Source organism: Zalophus californianus, chromosome X (genome assembly GCF_009762305.2).
Source record: "Zalophus californianus isolate mZalCal1 chromosome X, mZalCal1.pri.v2, whole genome shotgun sequence".
Taxonomy (NCBI): Eukaryota; Metazoa; Chordata; class Mammalia; order Carnivora; family Otariidae; genus Zalophus; species Zalophus californianus.
Window position 1 is genome coordinate 51,638,624 of NC_045612.1, and position 18,405 is coordinate 51,657,028.

General features: G+C 37.8%; 1 protein-coding gene across 3 annotated transcripts in view; it reads right to left on the bottom strand.

Moving 5' to 3' along the window:
• Positions 1-618: 618 nt before the first annotated feature.
• DIAPH2 (diaphanous related formin 2) overlaps positions 619-18,405 on the bottom strand; it is a 956,101-nt gene continuing 938,314 nt past the window's right edge. For 2 of the 3 annotated variants that reach the window (XM_027607475.1, XM_035725381.1), the window contains one exon: positions 8,854-14,969. In XM_027607475.1, coding sequence (XP_027463276.1) covers positions 14,905-14,969 — 65 coding nt within the window. In that variant the 3' untranslated portion in view covers positions 8,854-14,904. Of the gene's footprint in view, positions 4,791-8,853; positions 14,970-18,405 lie in introns of those variants that run through there. The other variant, XM_035725382.1, reaches the window with a different exon arrangement.

Here is an 18,405-nt window from a genome sequence, read left to right on the forward strand (position 1 = left end):
TTGAGAATCACTTGAACAAAGAAAGAATGATTTAAAAATAAAAATAGATTAGAGAAACAAATTGTCTTCTGTTTCTGCCAAAAGGAAATATGGAATCTGGGAAATTATCATCCAGCATGGGGCAGTCCGGGCTGAAGAGAAAGGAAGGGAGAGAAGTCCAGAAGAAAGACATTTCCAAATCCATCAACTATACATGGAGCATCATCAAGTTTTAGATGTTGTCCTGGGATAAATAAGTACATCAGACATAACCTCTGTTTTAGGAATTTATGGTCTTAGGAAAATACTGGAATAAAATACACACACACACACACACACACACACACAGTAACCATAAATACCAACTTGTGTCAAAGTTCCAGTGAAGACACCTGTTGGTTAAAGAAAAGGCTGTGTCTCTGGGGAGTAAAGATTACTCTAGAAGGGAAGGTTGGGTCAGACTGCAAAGGTCCTTGAATGTGAAGTGTATCCTGTGGGCAATTAGAAGTTAATGATGTTTTGTTTTTTTTTAAAGATTTTATTTGTTTATTTGAGAGAGAGAATGAGATAGAGAGAGAGCATGAGAGGGGGGAGGGTCCGAGGGAGAAGCAGACTCACTACTGAGCAGGAAGCCTGATGCAGGACTCGATCCCGGGACTCCAGGATCATGACCTGAGCCAAAGGCAGTCGCCTAACCAACTGAGCCACCCAGGCACCCAGAAGTTAATGATGTTTTGATGGGGCTGGGGATACCATATGCAAAAGAGCATTTTAGCATGATCAATCTGGAACACTTTGAGCAATTCAATTCAACAAACATTTACTGAGTATTAAGCATAGTCCCAGAGTCCAAGGTGCAGAGCTATGTAAGGATATAAAAAAAAGACAAAATCTCTATCCTGTCAGGGAGACAGATAAACTTTATATACTAATATGGAATTATCTCCAATATAGACTGTTAAGTACAAACATGTAATGCATAGAACGATAAGTTTAATATACCACTATTTTTTAAAAAGGATGGAGGGAAGAAATGTATGTTTGCAAATGTATTTATATATGTATAAGTTTTATTGGCAAGGATACACAAAAGTCTGATAATATTGTTTGCCTCCAGCGGAGAGGATTAGGGTGGGTGGCAGGGAAATTGTACACATATTCTTTGGTACTCTGAGTTTTGAAACAAATGAATGTATTATCTACCCATAACATTTAGAGATATATAACAAAATGTTGTGTATGGTTGTATGGGAGAGGGAAAAGATGAATTTCAGTTGAGAGAATCTTTGAAGACTTCTTAGAGCATGTGGGCTATGAAGCTGTGTCTTTGGAAGGTACCATTTCCACAGGTGACAGTTTGAGTGGGAAGTATTTCAAGCAGAGGACAAAGTTTGCATTGAGTCACAGGGTGGGGGCTAGGTCTATGCCATCTAATACAATAGCCACTAGCCACATATGGCTACTAAGCATTGGAAATGTGGCTAGTGCATACAAATTGAGATGCAGTGAAAGTACAAAATGTTCATGGGCTTTTTGAAAAGATAGTATGAAAAAGAATGTAAGGTGCTTCATTAATAACTTTTATATTGTTTACATGTTTAAAGGATGATATTTTAGATATACTGGCTTGAATTAAATATATTAAAATTAATGTCACTTGTTTCTGTTTAGTTTTTAAAATGTAGCTACTAGATATTTTAAATTACATCTGTGGGTTGCATTGTATTTCTACTGGCCAGTGCTGATCTAGATAATGGAGATTTTTAGAGAATGGTGAGTTAGGTTGTGATGGCTGCAGCAGAGATATATGGGTAAGAGTGAAAGGGAAGTTTGGAAAAGTGAGCTAGGCCAAATTTGGAGGATGTTTGCTATCGAGCTGAAGAGTTTGGATTTTAATTTTGTATTCCTTGGTGAGCCACTGTGGGGATTTGAGTGTAGAGATCAGATAATCAAATGGCTGCTTTGGACAGGGGTGAAAGTATAGGCAGAAAGAACAGTTATTACGGTCATCAAGGAGTGGGATCTGGATGTGGGTGGAGGCTTTGAAATCAGAAAGAGATCCATGTATACTATGCTGTGAAGGGACAATTGATAGAACTGAGTGGAGGTGTGGATGTCAAAAACAAAATGAAGTTTTGTTAACCCTGGTGATTAAGAAGCAGCACATCAGTGCCAGTGATAAACACAATGAAGTCTGGAGTGGGAGCTGGATGGGAATTGCCTGGGAGAGAAGATAATTCTGAGTTTTGACATGGTGAGCTTGAGGTGGCCAGCTGAAATGTGGTATTAAGGGTATGAGAGAAACAGATGAGGCTTAGTAGAGGTGATCTTGGCAGTGAGATAAATATAATAATGATTATATTTGTATGGCATTATAATATACAAAATGTTCTCACATACATTATTTTACATAATTCTTACAATAGTCCAAGAGTTTAACTAACTTGCCCAATGTAGCACAGCTACTTAGTGGCCAAGGTAGCATGCCAAAACTTGTTTTCCTTCTATTACTGTAATTGAAATAAAATGCCAAAGGAAAACGTAGAGAAAACTTAGGCTCTAGATTATACAATTTTTATTCCCCTAACATGCTATCTTACTTGAGGGCCAGACCCAACCCTGGAAAACCCCATCTTAGGTTCTCTTTAGTTATTTTAAATATCATTTTTAGAGATGAGGAAACTGAGACCCTGGGAAATTAATGTCTATTAAAGGGATAGGTGGAAGTCAGACAAGGGCTCTGGTAGATTGCAATATTATTTCCAGGTATTAATTTTTCCTCCCTGTTAGAGAGCACATCTCTGCTTCCTGCCATGAACCCTGCCAAATTAATGTGGGCTTGGTCATAGAACTCACTTTGGCCAATGGAATATAAGCCAAAGTGACCTTTACCACATATGATCAGAAGCTTTAAGAGCCATGGCATGGTTCAGATTTTTTTGTTCTTTTCCCTCTAATGTAAGAATGACATGTCCCAAATAAAGGCTCCTCCTTCAGCATGTGAAACAACCACAGATGACCTGTAGTTGCCACATGGACTTTTGCTATGGTAACTGAGGTTTTATTGTTTGTAATAATAGTACAAACTAGCTAAAGCTGACTAATACATTACTCCATTGTATGTGTTTCATTTCCCTTGTGTTTACACAAATGCTCACTTTCACCTGGTTAACTTCTACTCATCCTTTAGGTCTCCAATTAAATATCACTTCTTTAGAGAGGTGGTTCTTGACCACCCAGTCTAATTTACGCCCCCTCCCCACCACACACACATATGACATTGTTTTCTCCTATAATATTTGTATTCTTTCCTTCTTAGACACTTCACTCAATTGTAATCATGTATAGATTAGTTTATCATTGGCATCCTCCACTCGACTGTAAGCTCCTGAAGACCTGAATCATGTCTATTTTTGCCCACTATTATATAATGCCTGTCACACAGTAGTTGCTCAGTGGATATTTGTGGAATAGGTAATGAACAAATAAATAGCTTGTTGTTAACATGCTTGTTGGATCATAAAGCAAAATGGTGGGGGTATGCTATGATTAAGGGAAATAATGTTCCTGAAGAACCTCCTAGGTTCAAGGGTTAACTACTATTTTTTTCTTTTTGGTCCTTGTCTTTCAAGGAAACTTTGAAAACAGTGGCACTTTTTCAAAACCCTTAAAAATAAATTCACTCACCAACAGACTTCTGCAGCTTGGCAGATTAATACCAGGGAAGCCCGTAGATAGACTAGAAGGTCTCCTTTGTAAGAAAAGAGAACTGTTGCCATAAAATGCTTAGTTATATGGAGTAAGAGAGTCACCTGCCTTTCTTGTTTGGAGTGGTTGATGAAATGTAGTGAGAAGCAAGAAGGAGGGGAAGAGAAAGAGATTACCTGGAAATGGGAATTATGGGCTGGTGTAGTGGATGCCTTTCTGCTCCAAACCAGAAAAATCAGGGCTCCTTCCCCTCACTTTCACCTGCCAAGAGACCACTTAGGAGGTGGCTCTGGGCTGTATCACACTAAACTGGCAATCAAGAGTTTGAAGGTTTTGTGCAAAATTGTCAGCTTCTATGTAACAGGGACATACACATATCTGCATGCTCAGGTGGTGGGAGGGAGGAAGAAGAAACAATTCTGTATTTTAGACCATAAAGTTTCTTGTATGGAGAAACCCACAAGGTCCCACAACTTGAATTGCTGAAACACACAGTGAAGCCTAATGTGGAGGATATAGTGTCAGTGGGTGGAGCCGATGACCCATGAATCTCTTTGCTACAGGGATACCCATTAATCCTTTGACTCTAAAGTTTCTGTGATCTGTGACTCCAGAACACATAGACAGGGTATGTTACTTAGGCAGAGCAGAAGAAGAGACACTTATGAGGATATAGTGCACTTTTACAAAGTAAAATAAATGTAATAAAAAGCAGGCAGCATAATTGCCATGATTTATACCCTATGACATTTGATAATAACAAGGTTGATACATTAAAATAAGTTCCACATTTACAACTCTGCCTTGATATTTACACTTATTAAATTGTTTAGGGAGGTGGTTCTGGATGCTGGAAGCCCATATATAAAACATATTAGCATAATTGGAGTACAGCCAAATCCCTCAGTGTACATTCCAAATACTTGTTAAAAGCTTGACCTTGGAGGGAAAATCTTCCTCCTTGTCTTCAATCAGTCATCAGCTCCTGAAAGCACTCCTCTGAAATCAACTTCCAGTCATCCGTAGTTGGGAAAGCTTGACCTCAATGGTGACCTTAGGCAGGCCCTCAGTTTCCAGGACAATGATGAAGGCTATGTTCTCACCTGGGTGAGGAAATAAGTTGTGATTTTCCATTACCTGTACCAAACATTCCTTTTCATTTGTTTAATTCATTGAGCATTGATGCTACACATTAGTTCATTGAGCAATTGCTTTGTGTAAAGGCCCAGAGATGAATGAGATAGTTGTTGCCATCAAGAAACATACTTTAGTCAAGGACACAGACAACTAACTCTAGTAAAAGGCAGAATGAAATAAAGGCCATAATAGGAGTATAAGCAAATTGCTGTGGGAGCATAGATAACACAATTTATTTTAATGAGGGAAGGAGAATTAAGGAATTCATAGGTTTGTTTATCATTGGCAAGCTCCAGTGAAAAATCCAGTGCAGCATGGCTGGAGGGATTGTGAAGAGGTTTGAAAGTCATATTTGAGTCTGCTCCTGAGAATTTTGAAGCCTGTACTAGTTTTGTAATTAAGAAGAACAAAAATTTTTGAAGTGGGTCAAGAAAGGCAGTTTAGGAAGCAATCTCTAGTGGTATGAAAGGTTGAAGAAGTAAAAACTGAAACAGGGTGACCAACTTCTGTGCCTGACTGGATATTACGGGATAGGGAATAATACAAGATGCTTCTGGTGTTTCTAGCCTTGGAGGCTAGGACAATATAGTACACATAATGGAAAGGGCGATCTAGATAGAAGGATCAGTTTGCTAGAGAACATATTTGGTTGGGACTGTACTGAGTTTAGTGTGTGAGATATCATTTACAGACTGAAGGTAGTTCAGGGGTTCAGAAGGAATTGCAGAGTCATCTGCTTGTCGGAAATTGTCAAAGCCATGGAAATGGCTAAGATGACCCTGGTACTGGGGAGAATACAAATGAATGCTGGAGATACTGCCTTTATTTATTTGAAGACAATCACTAATAAAGAGGACTTAGAGAAAAAAAAAAAGAGGACTGAGAAATTTTCTGAGCGGTGGGAAGCGATAGGACTAGGTGTTCATTGTAGGAAAGTGGGAAAATTTAAGTGGGATGAGGATTAAGAGGAATTTATATTTGATAATTAGGTAGTAGCTGATAGTCTTGAAGGAGAGAGATTCATGGGAAAGTTGCTGCTGTTCTTTGATAGGATTATTGAGGACGCTTGTAGACTAAGAGGAAAGGAAATGATGGAATAATGGACACAAAAAGTGAAAGTCCTGGGGCACCTGGGTGGCTCAGTTGGTTAAGTGTCTGCCTTCGGCTCAGGTCATGTTCCCAGGGTCCTGGGATCGAGCCCCGCATCAGGCTCCCTGTTCAGCAGGGTGTCTGCTTCTCCCTCTCCCTCTGCCTGCCTCTCTCTCTCTGTCTACCTCTCTGTCAAATTAAAAAAAAAGTGAAAGTCCTTAAAAAAAAAAGTACCACACACTATAAGATCACAGCAAGTCAGCTTTTTATCCCAGATGCTCTAGAGTTGAAAGTCACTGATATCTAACAAATGCTATGATTTTTATCATTATCCTGAATTCTGCTGAGCGGCCTTATCCATGACCCGTCCCTTTCAATTCCTTTTCCTCCCTCCCCCAAGCACCGCCCTAAGTGCTACCAGTTGTTTAACCAGGAAAAATACTCCATTACTTGATTTTTGTCAGGAAGTCTAGGCCACTGTGCTACTATGCCATAGGTTTCCAAAAACTATTCAAAGTGAAAATTCATAGTATTTGGATATTTTCAATTTAATTCCTATTGTGATATTTGGGGTTTTGTAGGCCAACAGAAGGACAATAACACAAGGTACTTGCTAGGGGTTAGGGGGCAGGGGCAAGATGGAGCAGATTCATAAAACAGGTTCCCTTCCCAAACAAAAGAATATTAGCTAAAATAAAGTCATTCAGTGTTGCATGTATCTAGCAACTGAATGTATTGAGAAGGGAAGCTTTATGGTTCTTTGAGTAGAAAGGTATTTAGCATAAAGGGGATAGATTTGGGCACAGTTTGGAAGTCTGAGAGACTCCTGGGAAAATAGTAAAATGGGAGAATTTGCTGTTCTTTTAGAGAGTAATAATTGTTCCAGAACCTCTTAAATGTATGGTTTAAAATATTAACCAGACACTTGAGAAGTTTTAGCTATGATCTAATTAAAGCTTTTTCCATAAATTATACTTCATCTAAATGCCTTTCTTTCCTGTATGAGTCCAAAACTGAGTGAGTACATTTTAATGGCCACTCAATCTGTCAGTTTGTTTCTTCGAACAGCCATTCAGTGCTTTTCAGTATTATTAAAAAGAAAAGAGAAAAAAAATAGGAAAGGGAAAAAGAAGGAAAGAAAAAGAACACAACATGGAGAGCCTACCTTTGCCCTTCTTACCATAATCACTATATCACTGAATAAGTTCCTGTTCAGACTCATGTTCTCCTGCCTGCTCTGTCTTTATGACTTGATGCTACTTGTATGTAAGGCTTGTGTGAGCCATTCAACAGTACAGATAATAGGACTGTAAAAAGTGTCAGAGCAGCAGCTGTGCATATCCATGGTATCATTGCAAAGATGAGCTATTCTTGTGTTCAATTTTTTGGTTGAAAGTAGCCCATCAGTAACTCAGGTCTAAAACCTTCATGTCAGGTTTGTATTCTTCCTTTCCTCATACCCTCAACATCTAATCAATTGCCAGTTCTTTAGATGCCTCTTGGATCTGTCCCACTGATGCTACCCTAGTTTAGGCCCTCATTATTTATCAAAAGTATTGCAATAGTCTCCAACGAAGTTGGCCTTCTGTGACCTCTCCCTCTGTCCTACACAGAGCTTCCAGCATCATCTTCCTTAAGTGCCACATTATCATTGCTTTCCTCAAAATCCCTCAGTATTTCCCTACCATTTATAAAATCAAGCCCCAAATACACAACCACTGCTGCCTTTCATGGACCTTACACTCTAGTCAAACTTAATTATTCAATATTCCCTGTGTATGCATAACAAAGTTTGTACTTTTGCTCATGCCTTCCCTCACTCAGAAAAACCCTAAGCTTCATGAGAATAGGGACCACATCTATTTGGTTCACTGTTAGGTTCTCAGAGTCTAGCATTGTGGTTAATACATGATAGGTGCTCATTAAAAACTGACTAAATAGGGGCACCTGGGTGGCTCAGTCGTTAGGCGTCTGCCTTTGGCTCAGGTTGTGGTCCCAGCATCCTGGGATCGAGCCCCATGTCGGGCTCCCTGTTCAGTGGGGAGCCTGTGTCTCCCTGTCCAGCTCCCCCCTGCTTATGTTCCCTGTCTCTCGCTGTCAATAAATAAAATCTTAAAAAAAAACCTGACTAAATAAAAGCTTCGTGTGTCCAAATCTACTTACCCTTTAAATTTCAGTTGAAATATCACTGTGCCAAAAAGTCTATACTGATACCTGCTTCCCACCTCAATACCTATACCTCATCTCTCTAAAACTGATCTGTTTTTTTCCTTAACTCCCATAGGCCCTCTCTCTCCCATTCTTATGACATTGATCACTTTCTACCACCTTGGATTACAATTCTTTCTGTACATGTCTCATCTCCCACTAGACTGTGAGACTCCTCAAGGCAGGAGCTATGTTTAATTCATAATTATGCCCTGAAAAAGCAATGTTCACTGAATGGGCACTCAATGATTAGAATAGCCACACACGAGGCTTTAGCAAATCAGAGAAGTTAAGGGTTTATTATTATTTCTAATAATATGATAAGAGCTCTTCTGCTTTGTTCATAAACATCAAAAGGTGAAAATATTGTCTGGACTTCAATTAGACAAAATATAGGTGAAAATATTGGCTGAACCTCTTATTAGTCAAGATATATGGTCATCATGGCTTGAAATTGAATTTTGGCTACTCTCCAAAAACTAGAAAGTCATGATTCACATAATTCATGAATTTGCAAGTTGTTTTCTCCTACAATGCATATTAACTATAATAATATTTTATTTGGGACTCTCGACATCTAAATAAATTCAGTCTTTAAATGGGATCTTTGGCTATACATTTCCTTTTAATTTAAATCAAAACTATATGCCATGTTACATGCATTGCATATATATCAATTTCCAGATTTCCACTTTCCTTTGAGTTCTTGGCATGAAGCTCAAATTCCTCTAGTTGGGGATACTAAGGTTTTCAGACTCCCTACTAAGGAATTTGCCTCTGGGGGAGAAAAGAAAAAAGCTAATGTATTTGATTCCTAGAGCAACCCAAAATTCCATGGGAAACAACTGTCTTGTCAGGTACTTTGGATCATATAATTTATAGATCTGGTTATTACCTTGTCTAACCCTCCATCTTCAAGTCAACCCACCCATGACGAGAGATTCTTTTGAAAGCCCTCCAGAGAATAATTATATACAATGCTTTATTACTCATTCCAGATTTTTACCCCTCTGAGCAGTTGAAGTCCATTTGCTTTCATTCTATAATCAAGCCAAAAAAAAAAAAAAATCCGAAACCAAAAAACAACTCTTTTCTGTATAAAGAGTTTCCCTGGAAGATATAAATCACCCTTCTGACTTTTCTGGACTCTTAAGTTGTGCAAACATTTCTACACTACACTGGCAGGAAGTGCTAAAGAATACCTAAAGAAAATCTTATGATTCCCACAGGTATGTGTGTCTGAATATATTCCATGATTTCCTCCTGACCAGGTCCTTAAAGAAACACTCTTGTAGGGGCACCTGGGTGGCTCAGTCGGTTAAGCGTATGCCTGCAGCTTGGGTTGTGGTCTCGGGGTCCTGGGATTGGGTCCCACATCTGCCTCCCTGCTCAGTGGGGAGTCTGCTTCCCCCTCACCCTCTGCCCCTACCCCCTGCTCATGTTCTCTCTCAAATAAATAAAATCTTTAAAAAAAAAAGGAACACTTGTATTTCTGTTCAGTTGAAACTTCTCCTTCTAAAATATTCTTACATCCTGTCTTTATACTTCAGTTTATGCCTTTTCACTCATCCTTAATATTATCATAGGCAGACAACATTTAATGTATTATCTTAACTTTATTTAATAAGTGAGTATGCATTACATATAGATTGCAAGTCATTCTTGGTCCTGTGAAGAGACAGGTGGTTAATCTGAAGCAAAACGAGAGCATGAATCCACAGTTCTATTGCTACTGAAATACTTCTTCTGGGTGTCTTATATGGGCACAGTCTCCCTCAATACCCATTCAAAGCAGGCTTTGCTGTCACCTCTCCCTTCAGCTGAGGGATTGACAATATCTAAAGTTAGCTTGTAAAGAACCCTTCTGTATCAGAGGTAGTTTTATGCCTGCATTATAAATCATAGAAGACATTTGGTCAAAGACTCCATAAAAGGGGCAGAAGGTAAACACCAGAGCTCAGAGTTGGAACCAATTATTTTTTCAAGCTAAGCACTGGCCATAGTAGCAAAAGTATCAACCAAATTTTGGAATAGCCTGCTCAGCTATTTAACATCAAAGCATGCATAGCCTGTACAAACAATAGCTTTTTAGAGGAAACCTTGAGTTTGGCTTAAGCACCAAGAACACATTTTAAAGAGGGAAAAGTACATTTATGTGCAATGACTAGTGTAGTGAGCTAAATAATGGCTTCCCCCAAACACGCCCATGTTCTAATTCCTGGAACCTGTGATGTTACGTTATTTGGAAAAAGGGTCTTCACAGATTTAATTCAGTTAAGAATATTGAGATGAGGAGATTTTTATGGATAAACCAGGTGGGTCCTAAATGCCACAAGTGTTCTTATAAGAGAGAGGCAGAGGTAGATTAGATACACAGAAGGAAAAGTAATGTGAAAACAGAACAGAGAGAGATTTGGCCACAAGCCAAGGAAGGAATGACCGTCACAAGAAACTGAAGAGACTAGGACCAGATTTTCTTCTAGAGCTTCCAGAGGGAGTACAGACCTGCCAAGACCTCAATTTAGGACTCAATTTAAATTTCTCTTGTGTTAAGCTACCATGTTTTGTGTATTGTTACAGCAGCCACAGGAGCCTAATACAGATTTTGGAAACAGGAAGTAAGGTACTCCTATAATGAATAACTAAAAATGTGGAAGTGGCTTTGGCGTGGATAATGGGTACCGGTTGGAAGAACTGTGAGGCATTTGATAGAAAAAACATACACTGCTATTAGAAATACGAATGTTAAAGGTGCTTCTGGTGAGCTCAGAAGGAACTGAGGAACATTTTATTGGAAACTAGAAAGAAGGCGATCCTTGTTATATAGTGGCAAAGAGCTTATCTGAATTGTTTCCAACGGTTATATGGAAAGTAGAATTTGTAATTGATGAACTTGGATATTTAATAGCTGAGATTTCCAAGCAAAGTGTTGGAGGTAGGACCCATTTTCTTCTTGAGCTTACAGTAAAATACAAGAAGAAAGAGGTAAATTGAGGAAATAATTGTTATGCAGAAAGGAACCAGCACTTGGAAATTCAGGAAATTTTGAGCCTGTTCAGATTCCAAAAGACGCTAAAATTAGCTGATGCACTATTAGGATAGTGTGCTCTGGAGATAGAGCCAACCTCTGGCTAGTGTTGAAGAGATTAGGCATTGACTCACGGATCCACTCGATCATCTCAACAGAAGCCAAGAATAGAGATGGCATTATCCAGCAAAGATCTGTGAGGACTCTTATCTCAATATTGAATCAATTTGACATGCACGGGAGGCCACAAAGTTTTTGAGAAAGAGTTCTAGCTTGGCCTGAAAAGGATCGAGACAGGACAAAATGAGAGAAAGTTGTCAGACTACCAAAGTTTTACAGGCAAGAAACAGGATGATAAAGCTGCAAACATGTGCTACCCTTCAATATAAAGGGTCATTCTTAGAGCAGAACTGCAGGTACAGAGGCAGAGACTTGATCCATGGGCCAAGAGGCCAGAACTGCAGGCCTAAAGGGTGGGGTCCTGAAACAAGGCGGATTGTGAGGCCAAGAAACCTAGGGGGATTTTGCCTGGCTGAATTTTGAGTCATCAGGCCAGGTGACTTCTTTCTACTTTCCATTTTCCCTGGTTTGAAATAGCAATGTCTATAACTCTTGCCCTATGCCTGTTCCACCATTGTGTTTTGGAAGCAGATAACTTGTTTTGCTTCATTTATTCACATTTGGAGAGGAATTTTGCCCCAGGATTTTCATCTATAACTGATTTAGATGATCTAGATGATGGGATTTGGGACTACTGAACTGATGATGTTTGGATGAGATTTTAGATTTAGAGTTGATGCTGTAATGGGTTGAGACTTTTGGGAATGTTGAGATGGGGTAAATATATTTTGCACATGGGACATATATAAATTTTGGGGGGCAGAGGGCAGACTGTAGTGGGCTGGGGGGTGCCTCCAAAAAGGTATGTCCACATCCTAACTTTATTTAATAAGTGAGTATGCATTACATATAGATTGCAAGTCATTCTTGGTCCTGTGAAGAGACAGGTGGTTAATCTGAAGCAAAACGAGAGCATGAATCCACAGTTCTATTGCTACTGAAATACTTCTTCTGGGTGTCTTATATGGGCACAGAACCTGTGAATGGAACCTTATTAGGAAAAAGGATCTTATAAGAGAGGCATAGGAAGATTAGACACACAGAGGAGAGAGTGATGTGAAGATGGAGCAGAGACAGATGTAGCCATAACCCAAGGAAGGCCAATAGCCACTACATGCTGGAAGAGGCAAGGGAAGATTTTCCTCTAGAGACTTTGGAGGGAGCAAAGCCCTTCATTTTGGACATTTTGCCGCAGGGACCATGAAAGAATATATTTCTGATGTGTGAAGCCAAGATTGTGGTACTTTGTTACAGCAGCCAAAGGAAACTAATGCAACTTCTAAACATTCTAAGGATTTTGTATTTTTAAAAATCATTTTGAAGAAAATTTGCATAAAATGGTGCTTCTCACTGTGGCAGTAATAAAGCTAACAAAAGACTTTAGTGTAATTTGGTTTTATACTAAAAATGTTACTATGTACTTTTTCTGGTGATAATTTTCAATCTCAAACAAAACTGCAAATGGCTAAAGCAGGACCATTATAAATCTGGGAAGCAAATCCTTTAACTCAATTACTGGAACTTCATGAAAGACCCTGAAAGTTTCCATACTGTTTGTGAAAACCATGTGGGATTTCTCTAAATACAAATATATAATTTATCAATAATAGTATTTCATTCATTCTTTTTCACAAACTTAAAAATAAGGCAAGTTCACGTTTCAAAGAGGTGAGTAGTATCATCAGTATTTCTATCCTGACCATCTTTTTTTTTTTTTTCAGACCATCTTGATAATATGGCATGGCAAATGCCCCTAAATTTTAGTCAGGGTTAATATTTCAAAATATCATTTTCCTACAGCCTGAAAGGCTACCAAAAGACTCAGACCATGCCATGAAGATTTCAGAAAAGATTTTGTGAAGTCAAAAATACACACATTAATTATTTACATAAATTTGTATATCTTTGTTGTTGTTAGGAAAAAGTGTATGAAATTGATATGACCCTCAAACTTGTTTGTGTATGCATATGTGTGTGTCTTAAGATAGGATAAAACTGTAAAATCTCAGATACTGTTAGTCTTTTTGATTTCTCTATTGTAGCAGCTTCAGAGATTTTTTTTAAATATCATACCCAAGTAAGAATGCACTGGAGGAAAAGGTAGCAGTTTGAATCATTATACATCTATAGAAAGGAGACTGAATTATTGGTCACTTGTTTACATTATTTCAAATGGTGACCTGCCAAGCCAGTTGTCTGTTCTTTCTGAATGTCTATAGTGTGCTTTGGAGAAGTAGAAATAGGATCTTCTATATAAGAAATATACATATAAGAAATTTTTTACAGTAATGACAATCATCTGCACGGATTAGTTTTAAAATTACACTCCAGAGAAGTTATACCACATTATTTCAATGCATATTTTAAAGTAATAGACAAGTTAAATATAACTTTTATGCCTTCATCTATTTAAGAAAAATGTAGAGCATGTTTTTTCTCCTAGGGTTGTTTTGGCAGCATCATTTTAATTTGTTAATATAAGGTAAGTAAGTATGATGATGACTGAGAAGTTCACTTAGTCACTGGGATGTGGAATTATTGTAGGAGATATAAACATATACACATATATACACATACATACATATAATTTTTTTTCTTCTTCAGACCACCAAGGCAGAATTAGAAAGGGGAGTAGAAAGGCAGATAAAACAGTTGACCTTTCAGACAGTTTTCTGCTGCCTGCAGAGAGAAATCTTTTTCCTCTCAGGTCTTTTAGAAACTCTATTCCCTGCTTTCATGGGGGTCATGGGAGAAAGAAGCAATAGAAGAAATAAACCACAGAGAATAGGAATCAATATTTACCTTTAAAAAATCTTAATAAAGGTAATAGAATTTTCAGGTTCATCCCAGAATAAACATTAAAAGGTGAGGTTTTTCTCAAAAAATAGTCATATGAAGTATTTGTATAAAGTAGATATATGTGCATTATTAGAAAATACCTCTTTAAATAAAATTTAAATCACTTTCTCTAACTGCTTCTGTTAAACTCTAGTTTATTTTTAGCAATGATAAGTGCCTGCAACATCATGCTGAAACTCTAGATTAATGATAAGTTTAATTTCAGCCAAAGCAGATGAATCCATCAGCTTTCACTTGAGATAAGATTCTAAATAAATTCATGGGGCTGAAGCAGTACTTTTTTTTTTTAGCTTCCAAAATGGCTTCTCTTGCAGAGTACCTCTCCAAATCATTAATACACACATTTTCATTGGCCTTTCCTTTTTTCTATGTAACAGGAATCAGAAGCAGACATTGAATAATTCTATTTCCTTTCTTTTCCTTTTTTTTGGGGGCGTGACCTGCAATTTGATTAACATTGTAATTTTTTGACAGACTGAATGTTTTTGAATTTCTTATACTTTTCATCATTACCATCAGGTCACACACAATAACAATACACATCTTTACACTAAAATGGAACACATGTTTTATAATCCTTGTAATTGTGTTTGTATTAGTATAATTGTGAAAGCATCTTGCAATAGCTGTAAAAATACATGCTATTTCACCCAGCTTAGCTTGATCCTTGCAGAAATGCATTTATTTCCTCTCTATCCCTTGAGTGGATATTTTGTTCTTTTCAAAATATATGATTTTTTTTACTTAAATATTTTCATATTCTTTGGCATCAGGATTCACTTAGATGAGACAGCTCCATTGTGGCGAGAGCGTGACCTTTCCAAAGGTACTCGTCTGTTATCTGTAAGACAAAGAGAAAAAGAACCAAAAACACGTGAGCTTTAGATCTTGGCTATTACACAATGTCGGGTCAAGAGAGGTTTTTGAATAGTCCTGAAAATCACTTCAAATGAATATGTAAATAAGTAACAAGGAGCCCAGATCTGAGGAGGTCATGCTGCAGCTCCCAGGCTGAGTTCAAGAGTCCTGCAATCAGCAATAAATAACTTTTCTTGGTAAGTGAAATCAGAGTGATGAAAGAAATGGAAGAATTCTCTCAAGCACAGTCCCCTTGGAAATTGCAGGTGACAACAAAATTCCTTGGTAAAGATGTCAAATTGAAAGGATCTATGTACAGAGCCTTTTGTTGGAAAGCACTTCAATTTTCAATTCCCCATGAGTTTTCTTTTTCTTTTTTTTTTCCCCATGAGTTTTCACATTCTGTATATAGGCTACCTCTAGAGGACACCAGGGTAGGCAGAGCAGAAAAGAATTTTTATTTTTTTTAACAATGATGACAATATGTGCCAATCAAACAAGTTACTGAATCTTTGCCTGATTGTATGATGTAAACATATTCAACACATTATATAAGTCATTATGGGAATGAATAATGAATAGGTCCTATTCCCCTCAACCATCAGAGGAAGAATAATCACTGTAGAGATAACTGTTGGCACAAAGCTTGGAAAGCAAAGTTTAAAAGCATTGATGGTTGCTCAAAAGAGTTTTAGCTTTAATAGAGAAAAGGTTTACAGCTCTGCATTGTGATGATCACTACTTTGTTATTATCACCTCTGTTTTATGCTCAGCTTAAATGCAATTGATGCGGGTGAAAATCCCTTTCTGACAAAAGCATAATATACTTAGATTATTTATTTAAAATAAGACTAGGTCCTTCAAAATAATGACAACCACCAGCACTTACATAAATGCTACCACTTCACACCTGTTAATTTGCTAATTCACTCAACATCCCTGGGAGGTAAGTCTATTTCATTCTACCCTATTATTTCTGCTTTAGTGATGAAAGGTTAAACAGCAAACCACTAGTATGATGGGGGATTATAATGCAAAGTTAATGCCTAAGTATCAGGACTGCTTTGTTCAGAGGTAGATGTTGGGGCTCCCAAGCTACTAACCATATCCTCCCTGAAATGATGATGCCCAAAGAACACATCCTGCCTGTCCCATGGGGAGAATGGACCTTGGCCTTGTTAACATCGCATATGACTGCATTGAGCCAACTAGCCATAAGCTTAAAGTGCCTTATAAATGCAATAATATCACTGAGAGGTGAGAAAGAAAGGCATTTTCTCTATTCAGAGAAATATCTGAGTGAAGGATTATTTGGGTATTCTTTTAAAGATACCATTTAAAAAAGTCATTATTTAGTTTGTGATCTAGATCACAATTCAGCAAAAATGTGAAGATAACATTCCTAGATAAAGGGCTTATTACTTAGATGTCACTAGTTTGCATACAGATTGATTTGGGACTTCTTAGACAACATTTAAAATGAGATTATAATATAATGGTTACCAATGATTTGCTAGTATTTAAACATTCAGTGTTAAAAGCCACCAAATATAAGAATGATGGTACCATTCTCAGAGGATTGTCTCAGCTCAAAAAAGGGCTTGTGCCTTGGTGGTCCTACACACTAAGGTCAACTGGCATTGCGCTCAGGAATGCCTCTGGCTTCCCATACCATCACTCACAGCCCACTAGATTTAAGACAAGTACCACATTAAAAAAACCCAGACTCATAGCATTAAATGATGTGGTATCAGGATTCACTTATTGGTAGCATTTGTATGAGAAAATAAACTTTCAGGTGAAAATGAACTGAGGAAAGGACATTGGAGTTTTTGGAAGACAGGATAAACACTGGCTCAGGACCCAAATCTAGCTCTTGACATGCACAAGAGACAGTGATTCTACATTTCCTCCCTCTTTCCCTTCTCTCTCTTTATATATTTTTGGTACCGAACTGATCCCTATGTTAATGAGATAAGAGGAAGCAATTCTGAAAAGGTTACCACGTACTTTTGAAATGTCAACGTACAACCTTATTTATGGTGAAAAAATGCCATTAGAAACAATGGCAACAATGGCAACAATGACTAATCTGGATTTTGTGATCAAATTACAATTTTCTGCATTTATATTAAAACTATTTTAGGTGCAAAATATACTCTAGATTTGTATGGATCAGGCAGAAAGTGAAATTTAGAAGATAACATGTTTATAAATGTATATGACATGAATATATATATTCATCTTTTTTCACACTCTTAATAGCTTGCAATCTAATGATGAAAACTTTTCATGCTCAAATGCATGTCTTCTTTGAGACAAAGACTGAGAATCAGTGAATTTTTTAAAATAAAAATTCTATAATTATAGTATTAAATACTAATGGGTAAAAATCTGGCATGGCCCTCATAAGGTAAGGGCACATAATTGATATCAAATTTATGAGAAAGCAAATGTTACATATTATTGCTGTCAGAGGTGATAAAAGTAATTTGGGTGATTTGAGAGTGACTGTATTTCCTATTTGGAGATGTAGGTGGAGGAAGTGAATGCCCATGTGATGATTTGAAAGTTGTAGGAGACCCAGACTGAACCAAATTCACTTTTTTAAAGGTTTTATTTATTTGAGAGAGAGAGTGAGCACATGTGAGAGATAGCACACGAGAGAGAGCACAAGCGGGGATGGGGCCCGCTGGGCAGAGGGGGAGGTTGAGAAGCAGGCTCCCCACTGAGCAGGGAGTCCAACGTGGGGCTCGATTCCAGGACCCTGGGATCATGACCTGAGCCGAGGGCAGATGCTTAACTGACTGAGCCACCCAGGTATCCCCAAATTCACTTCTATAACTAGTCTTATTCTCCCAACACTACTGATACTAGAATACTTTAGATGGCAAAAACAGGAGCCTCTCCTCCAAAAAGTCAATAGTTTAAAACATAGGTACTCACCTGAGATCATGTGGAAGGCTTTGTTAACAAATAGTGGCTTTCCTTTCCAATTTGCCTGTTGACTTTTTGGAAAGCAAAGAAAGGAAGAAGGGGGTAGGCATCTGTCTATGTTTGTATACTTGCTGGGGATATGAGATACTGGAAAACACATTTTATTAGATGATGGGGAGAACATGATTTGTCATAATCTTTCTCTGCTTTCATTTTCTTAATGTATGATGTAACATATGATAGTGAATAAGAAAGCCTACAGTGTCTAATATATCCTCATGATCTAAGAATTCATTAAGAAATTCTATTGTTTGTAAAAATCAACAATTAATGCAGCATTAAAGCCTGAGATGTCAGTCCCAAGATGTAACTTCCAAATCTACCATAGTTGGGTATTCTCTTTGATCATCAAAGGCTTGTCTTTGAAAAATGTCCCATGTGAAGGTGAAAAGATTCTGATATTACAGAGAGTGTCCTGGTCA